Here is a 25423-nt window from a genome sequence, read left to right on the forward strand (position 1 = left end):
TATATATATTGCATCTCTGTATGGGACTGGGTTCACTATATGCTTTGAAATAACAATTTGAGGGATCGAGTTCTGGAAAACTCGGCCAGAGATCACTTTGGCCAAACACTAATTCAAAGGACACTTCGCACACGATCCCCACGAGATCCGTAAGTACATAACTGAACTAATTAAAACAACATATATATATTTATATATATATTACATACTACCATCATTTGGTTCTTAACTAATAATAATAATTTTTTCCCACACTACTCCATCATATATTAGGTACAGGTCTTTTTTCAAAACTCTCGATTGATTCCTCTATAAAGTATATATTTATATATCTTACTTCTTTTTCGAAATATTGAAATAATATGACTAATAAAGATGATTTGAAAGAGCTTGGATATTCTTTTCCTCCATCTCTAAACTCTGTTATTTGTAAATGACTTATCTGTTTAACAAGTTTTTATCCTAAAAAAAATGATTTGAAAGACTTGTTCTTATTTTGATTGCATGAGTTCAGTTATCTTAACTTTTGTTTCAGTGTACTAGTACAGCGGATGAAACTTATATTATATTAATTAGGCAAAAGAGTAAGAATGAGATCTGTACCTTATCATTTTTTTAATTTTTTTTTTTTTATCATTATTATATATTTTTAGGATTTTTGGTTCTTCCTCTAAAACATAACTACCGAGCCTCTCTTTCTTATCGATCGAGATGACCGTATTTTTTATTTTTTTGGTAAAAAAAATTGTATATGTGCACTGTGAGTCTCTGCACATACATATCATTAGTATTACTTTATAATTTATTATTATCATTATTATTAAAAATGTGTTCTCTTCTAATTATGCAGGTTTGTTGGTTAATTCTTTGAGTACGGGTAAGCTTTTATTTCGGCGATCTGTATTTTTATTCAGACCTTTTGTTTTGATCTTTTGTTGGTTTTTTGTTTTTAATATTAGAAAAATAAAAATACCTTCTAAAATTATATTTTATAAAAATAGTTTTTTTTTTTTTTGATTGAGAATTAAAATTTTAATTTTTTTTAAAAAATTACTTTCAATTTTTTTTTAAATAATTTTTTTTATTAATATTTTACACACCCACCCTAACCTAGACTAACCCAAACTCCGACCCAAACACTAACTCGGACCCCGATTCCGTTTCGGACCAGACTTAAATAAAATCAAATAAAAATAATGAATTTTATTGAACACACTTTCATTTTTTATTTTTAAAAATTAAAAAATAAAAGTAATTGTAGATTACATTTTTTATTTTTCAACAAAAATTTTGTTTTTATTTTTGTGATTAAAAAATTTAAAAACAAAAGTGTTATTAAATGCTACTATAATTAATTTTTGGATCAGAGTTTTGTTTAAAAAAATTAAAAAGTAAGCCCCTAAATTAATTTGAGTAAATACTATTTCGAACTTTTTACCCCCTATTTTGTTGAATAACAATATAGATTATGTATTTTTCAAAATTGTATAAATAGAACCATAAATTATTTTTCATTAAAATAAAACTTAATAATAATACGATCTAGATGTGTTATAACAAAATTGTTTACACTTTTTGTATGTTTTTTTTTTTTTTTGATAAGTACACTTTTTGTATCTGTTCTTATTAAAAATTACCTTTAAATTTTTTATATTAAAAACAATATCGAAAATTGAGCTTAAAATTCTATTTTTATCATTTTAATTAAAAATACAAGATCTATTTTGTCATTTATCAAAATAAAAAGTTCAATAAATAATTTTTACAAAACACATAATTTTGGTCAAAATTATTTTTAAATATTCACTTAGCTAGGTTTTATATTAAATAATAAATTATATTTGAATAAGTTTGGAAATGAAAAAATGAAAATACTTTTCTTAAGAAAAATACATATAATATCTATTATCTAGCCCGGAAAAAAAGAATGAAAGCTCAAACACATGGTGAGAAAGGGAACACGAAAAATTGGGGAGGGAGAAGGGCGAGAAATAACAATTAAGTTTTTAATTATTTTTTTAATATAATGAGTTTTAGTTTTTGTTTTCTTTATTAGTTTTTTTATTTTGTATTATAAAGTAAATAAAAATTTATATGTTTGTAAACTAAAAGTTAAATGATTTTACGCTCAAAAAAAAGTTAAATGATTTTGGTTATAATAAAAGTATTTTTGACCAAAGTCAGATTTATATAAGCCTGTCTTTGATTTTCCAGAAAAACTATAAATATTAATGATTTAATTCTACAAAATAGGGTTCTAAATAAGCAATGTATTGGCAAAACACGTCTGAAGGAGTAAACATTTTTATTTTTATTTAAAATTTTCTGAGTTGTGGTTCATAGAAAGTATTTTGAACAGAAACTTATACCTCTGTTTTGCGGTAGAATTTTACTTTGTTTTAATTAATTAGTTAGAAGTTTAGTGTTGCATTCCATATAGTGCGTTAGTGTTAGTTACGGATTTCGGTAATAGAAGTGAAAAGCCTAACACAAATTAACTTTGTAAGATATATTAAGAAATCTGATTCAATTTTTTTTTCATGAAAGATCACCATTTATTTATATTTGATACTCTATAAAAATAAAAATAAAATACTAAAGGACACTTACTATTATAACGTGTAACAATATTGTGTAATTTAATATTATGACCCACATTTAAATTTTAATAAAAACTATAAAAAACTATTAATCAATAATAAGATGTCATCTCATAGTATTGTAGATATTGTCCTATATAAAATTGTTGTCCCTACCGGACAGGGACACGTGGATCAGAACGTCTTAATGCTTATATTATTTGCTAAAGTCTTTGTGATATAAGGCAGCATCCGGGACACGCCTCCCGGAAAAGGCATGCTGCGCCCCATACGCTCTCGGATGCCCAAGTAATATTAAGGCATCTCCGCGAGGTGTTAGGCTTCCCCTGAGCAGTCAATTCGCATTTAATGCCGCATGGGAGGAAGCGTGTTGGGACTGCTACACGCAATAAAGTATGACGGCACAACCCCCTATCTGCAGCTGCGAAGTAATGATCATTTAAGTCTATTGACGGCTACACTGTGAAGGGTCACATCAGCCGAAAGACAATAAGGACATTCCACATAAAAGTCCTACTGCACCTAGGGACTTGACCATGCATTACTCATGGTACATTCATTGGGAATACCCATATTTATGGATTTTACTGATACACATGTACAATAATCCTGAGGATTACCCCACCAAAAACACTATAAATACCCCCTAAAAGCTCATTAAATGGGGTCGAGAATTTTGGGTTGCATAAGAGCAAGAAGAGTAAATACTCACCAAGAACATTCTCTGTATTTATAAGAGTAAACACTCACCAAAAACATTGTCTGTATTAAATACATCCATAAATAACACAGACTCGTGGACTAAGGCTCATTAACGCCCCAACCACGTAAAAATCCTCCTCTAATTTTCTTACAGTTCTCGAATCTTATAATATTTTATTGGTTGCCGAAAACCTCGGTCAACATTTTGGTGCTTTCATTGAGAGCTGAAGAAAGCTTCTGCAAAAATACACTTCACGTTACAAAAATGGTGGAGACTAGAAGTACTCGTCAACCTCGCCCTCTAGAGGATGCTCAAGATCCAAATGAGGAAGACGTAGCCTCAAGAGCAGCGGAGGGCTCTGAGGAAGAAGAAGGAATTCCTGACGATGACTACGAGGGAAACCTCGATGAGTATGCCTACGATGAAGGTAGCTACTCAGAGTTGGTGCTTCCAAGGCAAAAAGCTATCGATCACGAAGCTGAGATCGAAGCCCAAAAAGCACAAAACCAAAAAAATGCAAGAGGTGATGCTGGCCATGCAAAAAGCCATGAAGGCGGTTGGCATCCACGTGCATCCTAAGGCAATGACTGCTGGGCCTGGCAAGGAACCCGAGGAATCCTCGCCTAGCACCCAACAGCAAAGGTCTAGAGAGCCTAGCCCCATAAGATATCCCGTTGAGGGAACCAAAAGAAAAACCCTACCTCTACCCCTGGGCGAAAGAAAAAGGCGCAGGATCCGCGAAAGGTCCGCTCAGATTTCTCGAAAGGGAAAGGTCCGCAGAGGGGCAAGCTCCAAAAAGGGAGTCTTGGCCCTCAGGATCGAGAGGACCGAAAAAACGTTTCCGTGCACCAGGATCCCGGAGGTAGAGGAAGAAGAGGACAGAGATGTCCTCCCGTAGATTTGAGAAATCAAATCAACGGGAATCAAGGTGACCTCCGGGATCACCTTGACCAAAAGAAATACGGGTCCGCCGCCTCCACGGGAACGTTAAATGAAGGAATCATGGCGGAGCTCGCCATACTCCGAAAAGATATCGTCCGAGTCTCCCGGAGACAAAAAGGGGACGACTCCGACTCAGACTGTGAGGACCGGAAGCCAAGTGCTAAGCACATCTTGGAAGCAGAGCTCCCCAAGAATTTTAAGATGCCCGAAATGGCAGCTTACACCGGAAACTCCGATCCAAGCGACCGCTTGTCACGGTTTAACCGTGTCATGACGGTCATGAGAGTCAACAATGACGCGAAATGTCTGTGCTTCCCGCTTACTCTAAGCGGGTCCGCGGAAGAATGGTTCAAGAAGCTGGAACCAGGATCCGTGGGCTGTTGGAACAAGTTGCAGACCAACTTCCGGAGACAATTTGTCACCGCACAAAAAGGTTAACCTGGAGGTCAGTGCCTTGACTAACATCAAGCAACTTCCCACCGAGACCTTGAAAAACTACATAAAGAGGTTCCGAGAGGAAGCCTCGAAGACCAAGAAAGTTGATGACGGACAACAACTTGCCCTTCTCCAGGCAGACATCCGTACAGGGACTCCCTTTTGGAACGAACTACAACAAGAGGGGGCTGCAAGCCTTCAGGACTTCCAGAAGAGAGTCGAAAAATATATCAACCTTGAAGAGGCCCAAATAGTGGCCTATGGAGGATACTATCCCACCGGGATAGCAGGGTACATGCCCGGAGCACCGCCCTCGGGTACTGTCCCGACCGCGGCTTCACCGATGAGCGGCATACAGTTCTCTGCTACTCCCGGATATAGTCAGGGCCAGGCCTTGGCACCCGCATCATCCCATTTTGGAACCCCCTCAGGGATAAATGGACAAGCTCCCTCGCACTCCGCTCCAACTGCTAGCCTGGTAGGCCCTTCCCAGGGCTCAAGGAGTAAACGATCCTCCAAAGGCAGCACCCGGACGGAGGAGAAACGCCAAAAAAGGGGGTACACTCCCCAGTACACCCAGTACACGGAGCTGACGGACTCCCAAGAGCGTGTGTACTTTGCTACTAGGAAAAATACGCACTACCGAAGACCACCTCCCTTATACAAGGACAGCTCCCGGAGGGATCCAAACAAAAGATGCGAGTACTACAACGACATTGGGCATATCACCAACGAGTGCAAGAATCTCAAGGACGAGATTGAAAACCTGATCCGATTGGGCCACCTCTATGAGTGGATCAAGAATCGGCTGCCTCACCTCAATCTGTGCCAGGCGACAGGGGTTGTGCCAAAGGGAGCAGCAGGAGTATTGGCTCCAGTTGCTCCGCCGGCGATGCCCAGCACATCCCCGGTCTGCCGCCCAGACCCAACGGGAGAGTAGCCATGATCTCCGGAGGACCCCATATTGGAGGAACCACCCGCAAAGAACTAAAGCGGTACACGGGGGCCGTAAAGCACAATGAGGATTGGGAGGTTACTCAACTCCCAGCTCAAAGGCCGCGGCTGATGGATCAGCCCATCACGTTCACGGAAGAAGACGCCAAGACGGTGCGCTTCCCTCATCATGATCCGTTGGTCATTGAGACCCCCATCGCCAATAAAGTGGTGGCCAGAGTCCTGATTGACAACGGAAGTTCCGTGAACTTACTTTTCAAGGAGGCCTTCATTGCAATAGGCCTGACGAACCGAGACCTCTCACCCAGCAGTTCCCACTCACAGGGTTTAACGGAACAACGCTTATCCCAATGGGAAATATGAGGCTTCCCGTCACTTTGTGCCCGGACACCCCACAAAGCACGTTCAAATACTGCACTTTTGTGGTGGTGGACTGCCCGATCGCTTATAATGCGATCCTCGGCCGACTGGCCTTGGTAGATTTTGGCGCAGTCACATCCATTTGGAACCTGTGCCTAAAGTTCCCTACCCAGGAAGCTGAAATAGGGATGGTGAGAGGAAACTAGGGGGAGGCAAGGCAATGTTACAATGTTGCAACCCACCTGCCCGTACTGATGGTACGGGAAACCATCGAGCCAGGAATGGCTGAAGAAGATGAGTTGGACCTCCGGGTGGGGTCCGAAAAAATTGTGGAATCGATGGAGGATGTCGAGGAAATATCAGTGTGCGACCTCGACTCCACCAAAGTACTCCGGCTGGGAAAAAGCCTAGATTCGGAGGAAAAAGAAAGAATAATAAAAACACTGAAGGGCGCCACCGACATTTTTGCATGGCGCCAAGAGGACATGACCGAATCCACATGTCATCACCCACGTCCTCAATGTCAACCCGGACATGCCACCCGTCCAACAAAAGCGACGCCCCCTCGACTCGGTAAAGGCCGAGGCCCTAGAGAAAGAGGTGGACAAGCTTCTCACGAACAGCATGATCCGCGACGTACACTATCCGGAATGGCTAGCCAATCCGGTCCTGGTGCCCAAGCCGAACGGAACTTGGCGAGTTTGTATAGATTTCACCAATCTAAACAAAGCTTGTCCGAAGGACTGCTTCCCGCTGCCCAGGATCGACCAGATGGTAGATGCCACTTCCGGATTCAAATTACTATCCTTCATGGACGCCTACGCTGGGTATAACCAAATAAAGATGCACACGACGGACCAAGAGTGCACTAGCTTCAGAACTGATAAGGGGGTATACTGTTACCTGGTCATGCCTTTCGGACTAAAGAACGCCGGAGCGACCTACCAGAGAATGGTCAACCGGATGTTCAAGGGCCTCCTGGGACGAAACATGGAGATATACGTGGACGATATGCTCGTCAAGTCTAAAGCATGCAATAACCATGCAGACGACTTAGAAGAGTGTTTTGAGGTAGTCCGGAGATACGGCATGAAGCTCAACCCAAAGAAATGCACCTTTGGGGTCAAATTAGGAAAATTCCTAGGCTTCATCGTCAGCCAGAGGGGGATTGAGGCAAACCCAGAAAAAATCCAAGCTCTCCTGAGCATGCCATCTCCCAGGAAGCATAAAGACGTGCAGAGCCTAACCGGAAAGGTTGCTGCCCTGAGCCGTTTCATCTCCCGGTCTACAGACAAGTGCATCCCCTTCTTCAACATATTGAAGAAGTGTTAAAAGTTTGAATAGTCGGACGAATGCGAGGAGGCATTCAAAAAATTGAAAGAACATATGGCCAAGCCCCCCATCCTGTCAAAACCCGTTCTCGGAGAAGACCTATTCCTATATTTGGCCGTCTCCGAGCACGTTGTCAGCGCTGCCCTAGTCCGGGAAGAAGAGAAAACTCAACATCTCGTGTATTATGTTAGCAAACGCATGATAGGAGCGGAGACGCGGTACCCCATTATCGAAAAACTGGTTTTCTGCCTCCTAATGGCCTCCAGAAAACTAAGGCCATATTTCCAAGCACACCCGATCAAGGTACTGACCAATCACCCACTCCGGCAAGTCCTACAAAAACCAAAAGCATCCGGTAGGCTCCTCAAGTGGGCAATGGAGTTAAGTCAGTTCGACTTACACTACGTTTCCCGAATCTCCATAAAAGGTCAAGCCTTGGCAGACTTCATTACCGAATGCAATGAAGCCGAGGCAACCGCGAATACGCAAACACCATCAATCCCCACATGGAGAGTGTTTGTGGACGGAGCCTCCAATGAAAATGGATCCGGAGCGGGGGTGGCAATGATATCCCCGACCGGACTTCGACTCCAGGCAGCCCTACGGTTCGACTTCTCAGCTTCAAACAACAAGGCCGAATACGAGGCCTTGATAGCAGGGCTGAGGCTAGCGAAAACCGTAGGGGCCAAATGAGTGGAAGTCTACAGTGACTCCTAGCTGGTGGTAAATCAGATATCGGGAGAGTACCAAACGCGTGGTGAGCGAATGGCCGGGTATGTAACAATAGTCCGAGAGCTGCTCCACGAGTTCACGGACTACAAAGTAGAAAGAATCCCCTAGGAAAAGAACGCTCACGCGGACTGTCTAGCTAAGTTAGCTTCAGATAGTGAAATTGAGGGGCTGGGAGTAGTACCAGTGGAACGCTTGGCAGAGCCAAGCATCAAAGTAAAAGAGGCCATAATAACGGTTGGGCAAGAACCCAGCTGGATGGTCCCCATCATAGAATACATAAAAAAAGGTGAGTTGCCCCACGAAAGGGCACTGTCTCGAAAGATTTAGTATCAGGCTCACCGTTATGTAATGATGGATCAAATTCTCTACCGAAGAGGACTCAACATGCCTTATTTAAGGTGTGTATCGGACCCTGAAGCTAGACAAATCATGCTAGAGGTCCACGAAGGATTCTGTGGAGATCATACAGGAGGACCCAGTCTCTCAAAGAAAATATTGAGACAAGGATACTTCTTGCCAACAATGAAAAAAGATTGTATAGACTACGTCCAAAAGTGTGATTCGTGCCAAAGGTTCGCGAACATATTGAGAGCTCCTCCCAATGAAATTACCCTGATGACTAGTCCCTGGCCCTTCGCGGTTCGGGGAGTAGATCTTATTGGGTCCCTGCCAACAGGAAAGGGAGGAGTAAAGTATGCAATAGTAGCAGTAGACTATCTCACCAAATGGACGGAGGCTGAGCCCATGAAGACTATAACTGCTAAAAAAGCACTAGACTTTGTTATCAAAAACATAGTGTGTCGATATGGCCTGCCTCACAAAATAGTCTCTGACAATGGAAAGCAATTTGATTGCGAAGAATTTACTGACTTCTGCAACCAACACGGAGTAGTAAAAAGCTTCTCCGCGGTGGCAAGGCCGCAAACAAACGGACAAGCAGAAGCAGTCAATAAGATCCTAAAGGTTACCCTAAAGAAAAAGCTGCTGGCCTGCAAAAACAACTGGCCCGGACGACCCCCAGAACCACGACCGGCCACTCGCCTTTTTCAATGGCGTACGGTTGTGAAGCAATGGTCCCGGTAGAAACGTTATTCCCGTCCCACAGGAGAACGACTTACGATCCAGCCACGAATCAAGCTTTACTTCAAGAAGCTCTGGATCAAGTTGAAGAGCTCCGGGACGAGTCTCAAATACGGATGGCAGCTTATCAAAAGAAGGTGACCAAATATTTTAACTCCAAAGTTAAAAATAGAAAATTTTCTATTGGAGATATGGTCTTAAGAAGAGTCTTCCCAGCCACCCAGGAGCCCGGAGTGGGGGTACTTGGGCCAAATTGGGAAGGACCATATGAAATCGAGGACGAAATTTGTTCAGGCACTTATAAGCTAAAAAGGATGGACGGAACCATTGTGCCAAGGGCCTGGAACGCCGATCACCTCAGAAAATATTACCAATAGTCCAAAAATGTAACTTAGGCTTCATTTAAAGAGTTTGTACCGTCTAAGTGTATACAACCTCCGCATGTTAAATAAAACTGAGTGCCTTAAAAACAAAGTTTCTATGCAACTCAGGGGGTACTAAGGTCTACCACACGGACAGACAAAAACAGGTCAAGTAAAACATCCTGACCCAAAGGGCAGGTCAAAAAAAAAGTATGCACAAAAAAGAAAAAAGCATATGTATAAACATCCTGACCTAAAAAGCAGGTCCAAAAGAAAGATATGTGCATCAAATAAGATCATATATATATATATATAAAATCCTAGCCCTAAGGGCAGGTCAAAAAATAATTACAAATATGTACAAAGGGCCCGGGGACAGGCCTTAACCAATGTTTCCCCTTGCAAAATAAACAGCTATAAATAAAAATTGTCTTAAATGTAAGTTAATTGGCTGTAAATAAAAAAAAAAAAAAATGTGAGATGCGAGGAGGAAGGCGAGGACCAATGCGTGCCTCCAGCATGGCATCGAGCTTCTTCATCTTCTCCTGGAATTTAGCAATCATCTCCGCGGGTTTGGGGTAGAAGTCGAGCTTGATGTTCTGGCCATTTGTAGACCAGGCCATGAGACGCCATCGTCGAAACGCTTGACGCACCGGCTGCAGGAGACGGGAGAAAGGAGCTCATCTTTCTTAGCCTTCTTCAAGGCTTGATCTTTGAAGTCCTTGAGCTCCTTTAGCTCCACGGCCAGGTTGGCCCTAGACTCCAAGTCTGCCTGGTGAACTACCTCTAGGGACTTCACCTTGGCAGCCATTCCATCCAAGGCTTCCCTAGCCTCCCGAAGCTCACGTTTGGCCTTGGCAGTAGCCTCGCCCTCCGCCCTCAGCTCCTCCTGGTGCTTGGCCTCCAGCCTATCCCTCCGAAGGGCCTCATCCTGGATCATCGCCTCCGCTTGTGCCTCCCTCCGCCTGGCCTCTTCCTCAAACTTGGCCTTGGCAAGGGCCTCCCGGCACTCAGCATCCTCCTGGTACGTCCGCCTTTCAGCGGTCAAATCCTGAAGGATCTTCATGACTTCGTCCATGCCCCCAAATTCGGACAAGACGAAGCCATGGTTAATTAGGTTCTTGGAAAGGCGGCCGACTTCGGCAGCGAGCTGGAAAAGGATACAAGTATGAGTAAAAGTCCTCAAGAGAAAATAATGAGGAAAAAAGTAAACTACGAAATACTTACCACAGTCAGGGAGTGGCTGAGATCCTGAACTTGAAAGATGGAGTTCAAGGATGCACAAGCAGCGAACCGCTTGGGTGCACACCGGGTGAGCTGAGACACAAACTCGCCGGTCATCTCCGCGGCAAAGGGAGCCAAGGTAGGGCCGAGGAAACGATTGAACCAATCCGACAGGGGGTCCAAATTTAGATCCCACGGATTTTGATAGTTCAGATCGCTTAGGGTATTTTGCATTTCAATTCGCAAAACCCTCCTCAAAGCCTCCACGTCAGCATGCCCCTGGGAGTACTCGTCCATGGCGTAGTTGTGTTTGGCTATTCGGAGTTCCTGCCTCGCCTCATCTCCCAGAATCGGAGTCAGCACTATGTTAGGAGGCACTGTGTATTCCTCCGCCTCGGGAGAGATCTCGGAATCAGGGCTAGGGGCCGGAGTATCAGCTCTCCGCTGCCGTTAGGGCACCTCCTCGGCAACCATCTTGCCCTTGCGCTTGCGAATCAGAGCAACTTCTTGCTCTTCTTCACCTTCTTCAACTTGCTCAGGAAGAGCCCATTGCTCTTCTTGACCTTCTTTAGCTTCCTCAGGAAGCGCCTCCTCCTTATCCACTAATTCAATAGTGTTTGGAGGGGCACTGGAAGAAGCTTTCAAGGGAGTGGCCACCTGGGAGGAAGTTAAAGGAAGGGGAGCGTCAGGAGTGTGAGCTCCGGCAAGTGCGGCCAAAATGGCATCCATGGAACTACCTGCTATAACAAAAGAAAAGAGGCAAGTGTTAGAATATCCATGGAAACAGTAAACACTCGAATAAAGCAATCAAGCTAGCCCTACCCTGACTCTCTAATTCGGCCCTAGAAAAGTTCTGAATCTTAACGCTGGCTGCATCATCCCCGAGATAGCTGTCCGAAGGCCGGAACCAGCTGAAAGAAATGTAGGCCGAAGGGTCCAAGGGAACGGGCTCCGGAGGACCCGAACCGCTCCGGGACCGACCTAGGAAATCTACTAAGTTGGAAAAATAATAATCCTTCATATGGTCTCCCCACCGGGTCGAGGGCATCCTAAACCTATAGAGACGCTCATCGAACCCTACAGGCCTAAGGCTGGCATATTCGCTAACGGAAGGAACGTAATGTACTGCTAAAGGAGACTTACCGGAGTCGGAAGTACTGGCATCAGGAGCCCCGGTGTTCGGCACCTGAATCGAAGGCTTTGGCCTGGGAGTCCTCCTCTCAGCCGGGCTCCCAATGCGAAGGGACCTCCCAGCAATCGCTTGGCTTCTCCTCTCGGCCGGGCTCCCCACGCGAAGGGGCCTCCCGGAAGCTGCCTGGGCCTTGGAATAAGCTTTCTCCTGGGCCTTCCGGTAGAGATACTCCTGGTACTTCTTCTCTGCGGTGGCGATGAGTTCATCCCGGAAGGTCTTCTCCGCGGCAGGCACCCTCACATTCAGACAGATAACCTTAGAAAGGTTAGAGTCCTCCACTGATTGGTGCGACAGGATGAGCTTGGCCTTCCGGCAGTTCTCCGTCGTGACTAAGCCCCCGACGTCAAGGTCCGCCCGGTCGTAAGTCGCAAAGACCTGGGCCCTCCGGAGAAAGATCTGAGTAGGCGCGGTTCGCTCGTAGGGGGAATCCTGGCCCACTATGTGAGAAGCTCCGGGTGCTCCATAGCTCGGAACCCAGAATCGAAGAAGAAGCGGTGACGATACTCCTTAACATGAGTTTGCCATTTATAAGGGACCACCCCATCATTCGAAGGGTGGGCCCGAAATCCGTAAAAACCGTCTTTAAGTTTGTCCCCCTTCTTGGGGACGGAAACAAGTTCATAAAAATATAAAATCTCCGCCGAACTGGGAGAGCCCCATCCCCGGGCGGAGTAAAAAATAAACAAGCCTGAAAGCAGGCGGTATGCTTGGGGAATCAGTTGGTATGACGCAAGGCCGACAAATACTAAAAAATTAATAAAATAGTCTTGAAGAGGAATCATGGCCCCGGCCATCAGGTGCGTCAGGCTCCAAGCCTCGAAGCCGCCATAGTTATGGTTGGGCGTCTCCGCATCTCGGGGCGGCCGGTGATACGTTCTGGATGTCGAGGGTTAATACCAGCCACCTCCACGATGTTCTCCAGCTGGTGGGGGCAGGTTAGGGTGGAATGAAGCTCAGCCGCCTCCCATCCTGTGGCCCGAGGTTTATACCCCTCCTGGGCAACGGGACCCAGCGTGACGTCTTCAAGGGTAGCCAGACGCTTACCACTCTTCTTGGACGATTTTGAGTCGGACGCAAACATGTTTTGATTCTGAAAAAAGAGTTAAGATTCCAGCAATTAGGCCCCATACCAAACCCTAAATCAAAAAAGGGAATGGGGGTCCCCTAACCGCTGGAAAGAGGCCCCCTCCGGACATCTGTCAACTAGAAAACCTTAGAAGGATTTCCTGGACAAAAGTCGGGTGCAAAGAACTCACAGAAGGCGACATTGCGCGTAAAAGAAAAAGAAATGGCAGAAAATTGAGAAAAACGGAGTCTTCTCTATGCCCTTGAAGGTCAGTACACGAAGAGTGTATGGTCCTTTGAAAAAAATAACAACAAGTACGTGACAAGAGTAACCCTAGCACCAGAGAAGGTGAATCTAGACCTGTTACGTGAAAAACTCAAAAGAATACATTCCCAAAAACTTCAAATACCAAACCTAGAAAAACAAACAAATAAGCAAAGCATGCCATAAACACGAACAGTAAAGCAAGGGATGCGAGAAACTTACAGTGAAGTGTTGAAACTGGGGGTTCTGTTGTCGATCAAACAAAAGAAATATAGGCTGACAGTGGTGAACGAAGTATAACAGGGAAATTTGTAGAGTGTTCGAAGGTTTTTTCTTCGTCTGGGGATTTTGCTCTGAAAAACTCGAACAAAGTTGGCAAGAAATGAAAAGTAACCAAATGAAGGAAAGATGGTGGCTTTTATAGGCCAAAGTGCATGAGGAACAGGCGCTATCACCTACCAATCGAACGGCTAGGGAGGCGCACGATTCAAATTCCCAAAAATCAACGGTTGGATTGATTCGTAATTAAGGCGGTGGAAACGCTTGAGTATCCGTCTGACACCATTAATCCGCAGTATCAATCAATGGGCATGAAACGAATCGACATCTGCAAAAAGTGAATCGCTGCATTAAAGGCGATCATTAAATGCACCTTCACGCGCTCAAGGCTCGTGCCAAGTTACCGAGGGGTCAACCGGAGGCACTTGAACAAGCCTTGTTTTCTTTTTCAAATAAACAAGGCTTGGGGGGTAAATATTGCCCCTGATTTTGCCCAATATACGTGGACCTACTGGACAGGGACACGTGGATCAGAACGTCTTAATGCTTGAATTATTTGCTAAAGTCTTTGTGATATAAGGTAGCATCCGGGACACGCCTCCCGGAGAAGGCATGCTGAGCCCCATACGCTCCCGGATGCCCAAGTAATATTAAGGCATCTCCGCGAGGTGTCAGGCTTCCCCTGAGCAGTCAATTGGCATTTAATGCCGCATGAGAGGAAGCGTGTTGGGACTGCTACACGCAATAAAGTCTGACGGCACAACTCCCAATCTGCAGCTGCGAAGTAATGATCATTTAAGTCTATTGACGGCTACACTGTGAAGGGTCACATCAGTCGAAAGACAATAAGGACATTCCACATAAAAGCCCTACTGCACCTAGGGACTTGACCATGCATTACTCATGGTACATTCATTGGGAATACCCATCTTTATGGATTTTACAAATACACATGTACAATAATCCTGGGGATTACCCCACCAAAAATACTATAAATACCCCTAAAAGCTCATTAAATGAGGTCGAGAATTTTGGGTTGCATAAGAGCAAGAAGAGTAAATACTCACCAAGAACATTCTCTGTATTTATAAGAGTAAACACTCACCAAAAATATTCTCTGTATTAAATACATCCATAAATAACACAGACTCGTGGACTAAGGCTCATTAACGCCCCAACCACGTAAAAATCCTCCTCTAATTTTCTTACAGTTCTCGAATCTTATAATATTTTATTGGTTGCCGAAAACCTCAGTCAACAAGAATAAATGGCAGGGTATTCAGCCATATATAAGAACGAGATAGATGTTACGTGCCAAGTGTTAATTTTATTTTAGTTTTTAATTTTTTTTAATATTATAATTTTAAAATTAATAATATTCAATGGAGTGATAATCATTGAAATTTGAAAGCATAATAGTGATTTAAATAAAAATAAAAAAAAAGTCACCCAATAATTTCTGATTAACCAAAAATTCTGTTGTATAACCATATTTTATATAGAATAAATATGGAGCCAAACAATTATAACCTGATCGAGCCAAAAAAAAAAAAACAAATAGAAATTTTTTTAGCAATATATATAATATATAAAGGGAAATTTGATTTTATATACTTAAAAAATTAAAAAAAATTATTATTAAACCAAAAACCTAAACCCTAAAAAAACTATGCCTTTTTTTTAAAAACCCCAAAAATACCCCCCTCACAATTCACCCATTCTCTCTCTGCATCATCTCTCTCTCTCTCTCTCTCTCTCTCTCTCTCTCTCTCTCTCTCTCTCTCTCTCTCTCTCTCTCTCTCTCTCTCTCTCTCTCTCTCTCTCTCTCTCTCTCTCTCTCTCTCTCTCTCTCTCTCTCTCTCTCTCTCTCTCTCTCTATCTCACATCCCAATCGCCCACCCTCACCACCACCTCCGACCTCCATCCTCCGACCTCCGACCCTCACCACCACCTCCGACCACCCGCACCAACACCCTCGACCCAGCCCCACTCTCTCGGACCACCTAAAAGTCGTACCCCCTCAGCCCACTCTCTCTTCTTCTCTCTGAAATCGCAGAAAAAAAAAATTTCCCCCAGGTCCGATGGTCGGACCCATCGGACCCCATGGTCCGACCATCGGACCTGGGTCTCTCTTCCTCTCTCTGAAAATGCAAAAAAAAAATAAATAAATAAAAATAAAACATATAGGTCCGATGGTCGGACCATGGGGTCCGATTGTCCGACCATCGGACCTGGGGGAAATTTTATTTTCTACAATTTCAGAGAGAAGAAGAGAGAGTGGGCTGAGGGGGTGCGACTTTTGGGTGGTCCGAGACAGTGGGGCTGGGTCGGGGTGTTGGTGCGGGTGGTCGGAGGTGGTGGTGAGGGTCGGAGGATGGAGGTCGGAGGTGGTGGTGAGGGTGGGCGGTTGGGATGTGAGATAGAGAGAGAGAGAAAGAGATGATGCAGAGAGAGAATGGGTGAATTGTGAGGGGGTATTTTTGGGGTTTTGAAAAAAAAAAAGCATAGTTTTTTTAGGGTTTAGGTTTTTGGTTTAATAATAAATTTTTTTAATTTTTTAAGTATATAAAATCAAAATTCCCTAGATAAATAGTAGTAAATTCTTATTTAGAATAAAATCCAACTAAATAACATAAGTATATTTAGAAAACCTAATCATATGTACAATAGTAAAAACCCTATCGTATTTTTTTTTTTGCATGTAATGTGATTTATTTTATTATATATAAATAAAAGTGATCCATGAATTTCTCATAAACTATTTTATTTTTAATATAAATAAAAAGTCACTCATGAATCTCTTATAAACCAAGAATTCTGTTATATATGCACAATTTATATAGAATAGATATTGACTATTCCACTTATTACTAATTAGTTTTGAGATAGAATCAGATAATTTTCAACATCGATCTTATCCCATATTATCTAATTAGAATCTAACTTTTTGTATCTAAATGTAATTTAATTGTAATAAAATATATAATTTTTTGTTATTGGATTAGATTGAATGTTGTTCTCCCAGATATACTACAGTAAAGTAAACACTATTATTGAGTTTGTTTTACGCTATATTAGAATCAGAATCTGTATCACAATTATTAGTTACATGATTGCTATTCTTATAATTCTATTAGTTATGTAATATAATACAACTCAGTTGTTCATATATTTACCTTATATATATATACTTCTCTTTTATTAAATCTAAATAGGAAACTGTGAAATCATCGCAAACAACAACAATCAATGGAGGTAGTAATTGCTCTTATTCCGGTGTTAACGGAGGAACTAATAAAGGCTGCAAGAACAGAAAGTGAATTTGGGAGTCAGTTAATTCAGTTAGAAAATAAACTAAAACAGGCCACTGAATTACTCGACGAGAAAAAAAGTCTGAAGCAGGAAAAAGGGATAGTCAAAGAAACTTTGATTCAATTAAAGGGACAGGTTTTTGATGCAAACGACATACTCACAGATTGCTTAATGAAAAAAGAACCCACGCAAAGTTGTTGTTTCAGTTTTGTCCGTGGAAATGATCCATTTTTTTCGCTTCAAGAATCCAAGAAATTGAAGGAGATCAATTCACATATACAACAACACATCAACACCTTGGGTCAGTACTCTGGACATTTAGAAAAATCGAGAAAGTCGGGTTGTAATGATGAAGAAGATTATGATCCCCAGCAAGCACTGTCCCTAAAGGACAAGCCAGCTGGTATTATTGGATTAGAAGAAGATACAAGGAAGCTAAAAAATTGGATCGTTAACCCAACAAAGCCAGGATTTCAAATCATTGCCGTGGTGGGCATGGGGGGTTTGGGGAAAACTACCCTTGTCCAGAAAGTCTTTGATGAAATCCCAAAAGAATGCAGTGTCATATGGTTGAATGTTACCAGGAATTTCAACAAGCACAGGATTTTGAAGCTGATGTTGAAAAAGTTACCAGATAGAATACCAAGCAAACTTGATAGTTGCAATTTGATGGAAGAACTTAGAGAAGCACTAAGAAAGGATGATAAAGTAAACTACCTAATTGTGATGGACGACGTGTGGAGTATGGACAACAGTTGGTGGCATGATTTGAAGTCCATTTTCACTTTCGAGGATAAAAATATCACCATCGTAATTACTAGCAGAGATAGAGAGGTTGTTGATAGCATTGGAGTGGAAAAGGATCTAATTCATCAGCCAAATCCTCTAAACAATGAAGACAGTTGGTCGTTATTCACCGCTTGGGCTTTTACTGATAAAGGATCTAATTCATCAGCCAAATCCTCTAAAGTTTTGGAGGAAATAGGCAAAAAGATTGCGGAAAAATGTGGAGGACTTCCACTATCAATCAAGACTATTGGATCCTTGCTTTCAACAAAGACTAGGGTCAAGACATGGACAGAGGTGTTGGAGAAGTTTCATAAGTCTCCAATCAAAGGGAATGATGAAGTTATCCAGTCTCTTCGATGGAGCTATAGTGAGTTGGATCCTCATCTTCAGCAATGTCTTTTGTGCTTGTCTATTTATCCTGAAGACTATGTGATAAGTGCAGAGCAGTTAATTCATTGGTGGGTTGGGGAAGGCTTTCTACAGAAGAAAGCAATGGAGGACAAGAAAACTGTATTGGAATTGGGCTATGAGTGTCTTTCGAAACTGGCCAGTAGGTGTTTGATCGAAGTTGTTGATCGTCGCAGCTACGATGACAAAGTTTATTCTTGCAAGATACATGATATGGTACGTGAGTTGCTTATAACAATTGCAGATGAAGAAGAAGGATTTTGCTCCTTTAACGAGAAGGGTATCATACAGTGGAGACCAGATTTATATTGGTTAGGCCTCACAGATGAAATGGAATTAACTTCATTCGGAGCAAACTCGAAACTTCGAGCATTGTTTCTCACTGGAAGTCGTAGAATCGATTTCAGTAGAAACTCAGGACAGCTACTTTCTCTCAGGGTCTTGGATTTATCTGCTGGCTGCAGTTCTATAGACGAGAAAAATGTGAAGAATCTCTTGGATTGGATCAGTACCCTTAAACGCCTTGCTTGCTTGAATTTAAGTGAACTCAAAGGTTTGATCCAACTGCCATCTTCAATTTGTGAACTTCTGAATCTAAAACTCCTGGTATTGAATGAGTGTACCAAGTTAAAAAGGCTTTCTCCTTCCATAGCCAATTTGAGAAGGCTGATGGTGTTGCATATGGGAGGTTGTCCCCTCGAGTACATACCTGAGGGTTTAAAGATGTTATCTGAGCTTCAAGAGCTTACAGGGTTCAGAGTGGTTGGCCAGACAAAACCCAAGGTTTGCGGGCTTCTTGAGCTAAAAATATTAACCCAGCTGAGAATGCTACATATTGTTCTAAGCAATGATGAGATTCAAATCTCAAATAATGATCTAAAAGATATCCTTCCGCAGCTCAAGAATCTCAAGGTTCTTGATATTGATGCTGATCAATGCAGAGATGACAAAGTATTTAAAAAGATAAATTTTCTGTGCCCTCCAGAAAGCCTGAGGGAGCTGTATCTTAGGAGCTTCCACAGAGCCAGGCTACCCAATTGGGTTCATCCTTCAACTCTCAAAGAGTTACAATATCTTTGTATTGAAGATGCAGACATCACAGACTTCATTCCTAAATTTGAAAATGACCAATGCTCAGCTTACAAATGGGGTGTACTTGAAGGTTTGTGTTTGAAGGAACTGAAGATGCTGAAATTGGATTGGGAGGATGTGAAGAAGGCCATGCCTGCACTAAAACACTGGGAGGTTCCTCGTCGTTATCAAATCACCAACTACCCTGATGATGTTGACCAAAAAGTATCTGCCATCCCAAGCTGAAAAGATTGAATGAATCAGTGTGTATTATCCACCTTAGGACTACTTGTGTGTGTATAGTTAGTAAGTGTAGTGTTGTTTAATTGAGTAAGCTGCTAATGCTGTGGTGTTCATTAGATTATTATGATGATGTAATATAATAATATTGTGGTATTGTGTGTAATAATAATATTGTGTTGCGAGTATTTGGATGTAAATTAAAAGTTTACAATTATTTTCTTCCCATGTAGCTAATTATCTGTAACACGTGGATTTCTCATTACGTTTATTTTTTTTTTCTTATAAAAGAAAATGATACTAAAATGCTATTGGATTTAGTAGTTTGTGGAGTTGCAATGAGAATACATGAGTGCTGACAGAAAAGTCAATCTAGTCAAAAGGCTAACCTTGAGAATAAACATTATTTTAGTGAACAGTTGAGGGTGGTGATGAAGAATCGAAGATTGCAAGTTTGTGTGGTTGCTTACTTCAGTACAAGTGTTTCTTCTTGTCTCAAATGATAGAAAAATTAATAATTAACTCAAGATCTATTTGTATATAACATAGAACACAATAGTAATATATGATAATTAGGTATGTGTACCTGATTGATCCATAGCAATTATCTCTGTTTGATTCACTGCAGTTACTCCACTTTGATAGTGCAATACTATCAACTAAGTCTTCCTCCATAGATCTCTAAATCAGAAGCAGTTTATTTATCTGATTATCAAAAGGTATACAATTGTGATGAGACAATATGTATTTATAGAGTTAGGGAGGGGACTTAGCTACAAAACCCTAGTTGGGTTGGGCCTGCTCATCAAAGGCTTCAGTCAACTAGAAAAGCCCACACTTCTGCTTCACCTAGACTTTACACACAGATGCTAAGCCCATTAACAATTGATCACCAACAACATGGGCTAACACAGCAAAGAACTATCCAATCAACCCAAGTTTTAATAAAACCAATAAAATTTAATGTAAGCCCAAATAAAAGTCTAACATTCTTCCACTTGGGCTACATTAATTTTAATACATATTGTAACGTCCCCGCTTCAAGCCTCCATTGGGCCCTTACACCCACGGAATGAATGGCTCTTATACACGAGTACGTCACTCTGGCTGCTTCCTAGATTGATGACTGACCCTACAGACCAACACGAGTGTTTCCAGCGTGCTTTGTCCTCACTCACACGCATCCTGGGAAAACTTCCCAGGAGGTCACCCATCCTAAAATTGCTTCAGGTCAAGCACGCTTAACTGTGGAGTTCTTTCGTGATGGGCTACCGAAAAACAAGATGCACCTTGTTGATATAGGTAGTACCAATCAATCCATTTAAGCTCTCTTTAACTGTGTAGTCCCATACCTACACAAGCCTCGTAATCATCCCACTTGACCTTCCCCAGGCGGTGTGGGATTGCACAGCTTACCCGGTGTTTCCCCTTACGGATCACGGGACTACTGACTGTCACAATCACCCCCCCTTACGGGGTCTGACGTCCTCGTCGACCACACTTCCGGCTGGGTCAAGGCTCTGATACCATTTGTAACGTCCCCGCTTCAAGCCTCCATTAGGCCCTTACACCCACGGAATGAATGGCTCTTATACACGAGTACGTCACTCTGGCTGCTTCGTAGATTGATGACTGACCCTACAGACCAACACGAGTGTTTCCAGCGTACTTTGTCCTCACTCACACGCATCCTGGGAAAACTTCCCAGGAGGTCACCCATCCTAAAATTGCTTCAGGTCAAGCACGCTTAACTGTGGAGTTCTTTCGTGATGGGCTACCGAAAAACAAGATGCACCTTGTTGATATAGGTAGTACCAATCAATCCATTTAAGCTCTCTTTAACTGTGTAGTCCCATACCTACACAATCTCAGAATCATCCCACTTGACCTTCCCCAGGCGGTGTGGGATTGCACAGCTTACCCGGTGTTTCCCCTTACGGATCACGGGACTACTGACTGTCACACATATATATTATATTAAAATAATTTTGTTTGAAAACGACTCATGGGTTGAACAACAGGAAAACATTTGTGGCCACTTTAAAAAATGATAGTTCTCTGATAGCATCTCAACATACCGGTCCAATTTAACCTTTGATAATGAACTATGACAATCATATTGTTTTTAACTCAACAAAAGACATTCATAATCACAAAATACCAAAGTATTAAATCGACATGGTCAATAAGTCTAGTAGTGTGGTAAGGAATTATGTTCAACATGTGATCAATTTAAAATAACATAATATCCTTATCAGTCCTCAATTTCACTGATACCGTGATGCTTAATACATAAGCCAGTGAAATTAAACATACACTACTTAATAAATAAGTAAGTGTCACTAAACTTGCTTAAAACATTAAGCCAACAAAATATCATTGTCTTTTAGTAAATATACTTAAAATACAATGATCACAACAAGATATGAACTACATGCTTTCAATTCAATTATTCTCGAGAATATAACAAAGCCTAACTGAAAGCATAAACATCCAATAATAAAAATTATTGGCCCACAAAGTAGTTCATAACATCAACAAGTAAATTACATATAAATATAATCTCAAAAGATAAAGCAAGAAACTCCCACTAACCCAAAGGAGCAAAAGATTATAAAATGCCTATATCAAAAACATGTTTATCAAACAATATGGCACTTAATCCTTTGGTTAGTGGATCTGCAAACATCAACTTGGTCTTTCAATATTCTATCACAATGTCTCATTTCTTAACCAAGTCTTTAATAGTGAGATACTTTATTTCCTTATATTTGGAATCACTACTAATCTCATTATTCGTTGAAAAGAAAACAACAATATTATTATCACAATAGATTAGTATAGGAGAGGAAATAGGATCAACTAGTCGTATCTCTAAAATCAAATTCTTTAACCATAAAGCTTGCAAAGATGCCTCATAACATACGACAAACTCAACATATATAGTAGATGATATGATTAAAGTCTATTTAACACTTTATCTAAGAAATAGCAGCACCAATAAAAGTGAAAATATAGCCAGAAGTTGACTTTAAATCATCTATATAACCACCAAAATCTGAATCTGAATAACCAACAACTTGGAGATTGTCGACATGCTTATACATAAGCATAAAACTCTTCGTTCTTTGCAAATATCTCAAAAACTTTCTTGGCTGCAACCCAATGATCATGGCCAGGATCAGATAAATATCTCCCAAGAACATTGACTACGAAAGCTATGTCAGGTCGAGTGCAAACCTGAGCATACATCAAACTCCCTACTACACTTGCATAAGGGATGTTCTTCATTGCTCCTCTTTCCAAGTCGTTCTTAGGACATTGTTGTTTAGTGAACTTGTCCCCTTTCAGAATAGGAACAGAACCAGCTTTACACAAATCCATGTTGAACCTTTGGAGCACACGATTAATGTAAGCTTCTTGAGGTAAGCCAAGAACTTTTCAATTCCTGTCACGATGGATCTCAATCCCCAAAACATAGAATGCATCTCCAAGATCTTTCATATCAAAATTGGAAGACAGAAAATTTTTGGTCTCATTTAGTAATGACAAATCACTGCTGGCAAGTAAAATATCGTCTACATAAAGAACAAGAAAAATATGATGACTCCCACTGATCTTCATATAAATACACTAGTCAAACTTATTCTCGATGAAACCCAACAGTGTCACAACCTTATCAAACTTCAAGTACCACTGGTGAGATGCCTGTTTGAGACCATAAATGGATCATCTCAATTTGTAAACCAAATTGTCATTTCCATTTTCCTCGAAGCCTTCAGGTTGAGACATAAAAAAAATTGCTCACTCAATTCTCCATTCAGATCGAACAACAGTTTTAACAATCATTTGATGTAACTCTGAATCAAAATACGCAACTAAGGCCATAATAATTCTGAATGAATCTTTAGTGGAAACAAGTGAGAAAGTTTCAGTGTAATCAATACCTTCTCTTTGAGTAAAGCCTTTAGCCACTAAACGCACTTTAAACCTTTCAATCTGTCCCCTTTTTATCCCTTTTAGTTTTTAAAATCCACTTACAACCTATTGGTTTGAAACCATCAGGTAATAAAACTAGCTCCCATACACCATTTTTCTTTATGGAGTCGATCTCATCATCCGTAGCTTCTATCTATTTTGAAGAATGTGGACTATTAAGTGCTTCACTAAAAGTAAGAGGTTCCACAAAATGACCAAGATCACATTCACCTTCTCCAAGGTAAATAAAATTATCATCACACCTTATTGACATCTTTTGTCTTTGAGATCTCCATATAGGAGGTACTTCAGGAATAACCTCTATTTGTTGACCATCATTTTGAATGACATATTCCACAATTGGAATTTCTTCAATAACAGGATCCTCATTAACAACAGGAGCTTCTTCATTAATAGGCCTTTCATCAATAATAGAACCCTCATCATCTTCGATATCGGGAGCAATGAATTCATCAACAATGGGAGCGTTATCAACTAGAGTAAGAATAAGACTGCTATTATTATCATCTCTTGAAAAAGACATAGGAATAAAAATTCCTTTAGATGACTCCCCCATTTCAAGAGATGGTGAATGAATATTTTCAACAATATCAAAATTTAGCAGTCTGATATTCAACAATTCGCGTACCACGAGTAGGACAGGAAAAGCGATAGCCTTTTGAGCGCATTGGATAACCAATGAAATAACAACGATTTGTTCTCAAATCTAACTTTTCAAATTAGGATCATAAATCTGTACTTCAGTTGGACAACTCCATACACGAAGATGATTCAGACTAGGCTTCCGCCCAGTCCACAACTCAAAAGGGGTCTTATGAACAGATTTACTGAGAACATGATTTAAAATATAAGTTGCAGTCATGAGTGCTTCACCTCATAAAAACTCTGGAAGATTTGATCTACGCATCATACTTCTAACCATATCCATGAGAGTGCGATTTTTTCGTTTTAGCAACGCCATTTTGCTCAGTGAAGCTGACATATTGTATTGAGAAACTACACAATTTTCTGGAAAATATTCAGCAAAAGGCCTCATGTGTTGTTTAGATTCTTTATAACAACCAGAATATTCTCCTCCGCGATGAAAATGAACAAATTTTATGACTCTGCCCAATTATTTCTCAAGAACATTTCGAAAAATTTTGACTTTATCAAAAGCGTTGGATTGTCTTTGATCAGGTAGGTGAGACCATAAGAAGAAAGAAGAAAAAAATATCGATAAAAGTTATAAAATACTTGTTTCTACACAACGTGGTGGAATAAGGTCCACTGATGTCATTGTGGATAATCTCTTATAAAGAGTGACTATAGATAGCAGTCTGCTTTCTTATTTTAGTCAATTTTTCACAAGTACAATCAGCATAAGTATTCCAACCAGAAACATCAACAGGAGGAAGAATTTTAGCTAGAAGGAATCGATCAATTCTTTCTTTAGAAATATGACCCGATATATCGTGCCATAATAATAAGGATGTTATCTTAATATAAGATTTCTTTCCCACAATATTCACAGCATTGAAAAAGGAAGTCAAGGAAGTCAATGATAATTTAAAAAGAATATCAGAGTAAAAACAGTTTCCAATTATTCGGAGTCAAACATAATGTCAACACTATAATTGGCAAAACGAAAAGAAAATCATTGTTTAACTAAAAGCGGAAGCGAAACTGAATTACTTTAAAAATAGGAATCAAGAAAGTACTATTCAAAACAATCTGAACACTAAACGGTAATTCAAGAATTAATGTGCCAACATAAATAACGTCAACTCCAATATAAGTGCCCACTGTAAGCATTGACTCCCTCTCACTTGGCTTTCTGAGATCCCTTAGCCCCTGGCTGTGGTTGCTTATTTTCATATTTTCTTTATCCTTTGTTGGGCTTGAGTTGAGAAACATAGTGAGAAGATGTATGAAAAGCTTGATGAATGATGCAAGAGTCAGGAAGAGAAATATTATGATCTTTCAACTTGTACTGAACTTTAATGATTTTTTTAAAATGAAACCTCTCACTCCTTTGATTTATCATACTGAATGATTGTCATAGCATCCATAAGATGTCCAACTGCAGCGATTTCACTA

The 25423-nt window shown here is 41.0% G+C and overlaps 1 protein-coding gene and 1 long non-coding RNA gene across 2 annotated transcripts in view; one reads left to right on the forward strand and one right to left on the reverse strand.

Annotated features, from left to right (window-relative positions):
- LOC115707345 (disease resistance RPP13-like protein 4) lies at positions 1-19651 on the forward strand. The gene is made up of 3 exons (XM_030635274.2): positions 1-149; positions 851-877; positions 16741-19651. The coding sequence occupies exon 3, from the start codon at positions 16775-16777 to the stop codon at positions 19349-19351; it is 2577 nt and encodes an 858-aa protein (XP_030491134.1). The 5' UTR covers positions 1-149; positions 851-877; positions 16741-16774; the 3' UTR covers positions 19352-19651.
- LOC133038665 (uncharacterized) overlaps positions 18748-25423 on the reverse strand; it is a 9358-nt gene continuing 2682 nt past the window's right edge. The window contains exon 2 of the long non-coding RNA XR_009688158.1: positions 18748-19839. This is a non-coding gene — a long non-coding RNA (uncharacterized LOC133038665). The remainder of the gene's footprint in view (positions 19840-25423) is intronic.

The sequence above is a fragment of the Cannabis sativa genome, chromosome 1 (assembly GCF_029168945.1).
Source record: "Cannabis sativa cultivar Pink pepper isolate KNU-18-1 chromosome 1, ASM2916894v1, whole genome shotgun sequence".
NCBI lineage: Eukaryota > Viridiplantae > Streptophyta > Magnoliopsida > Rosales > Cannabaceae > Cannabis > Cannabis sativa.

Excerpts from the sequence above, each read along its gene's own strand:
- LOC115707345 (XM_030635274.2), top strand. The coding sequence starts at position 16,775 with ATGGAGGTAGTAATTGCTCTTATTCCGGTGTTAACGGAGGAACTAATA.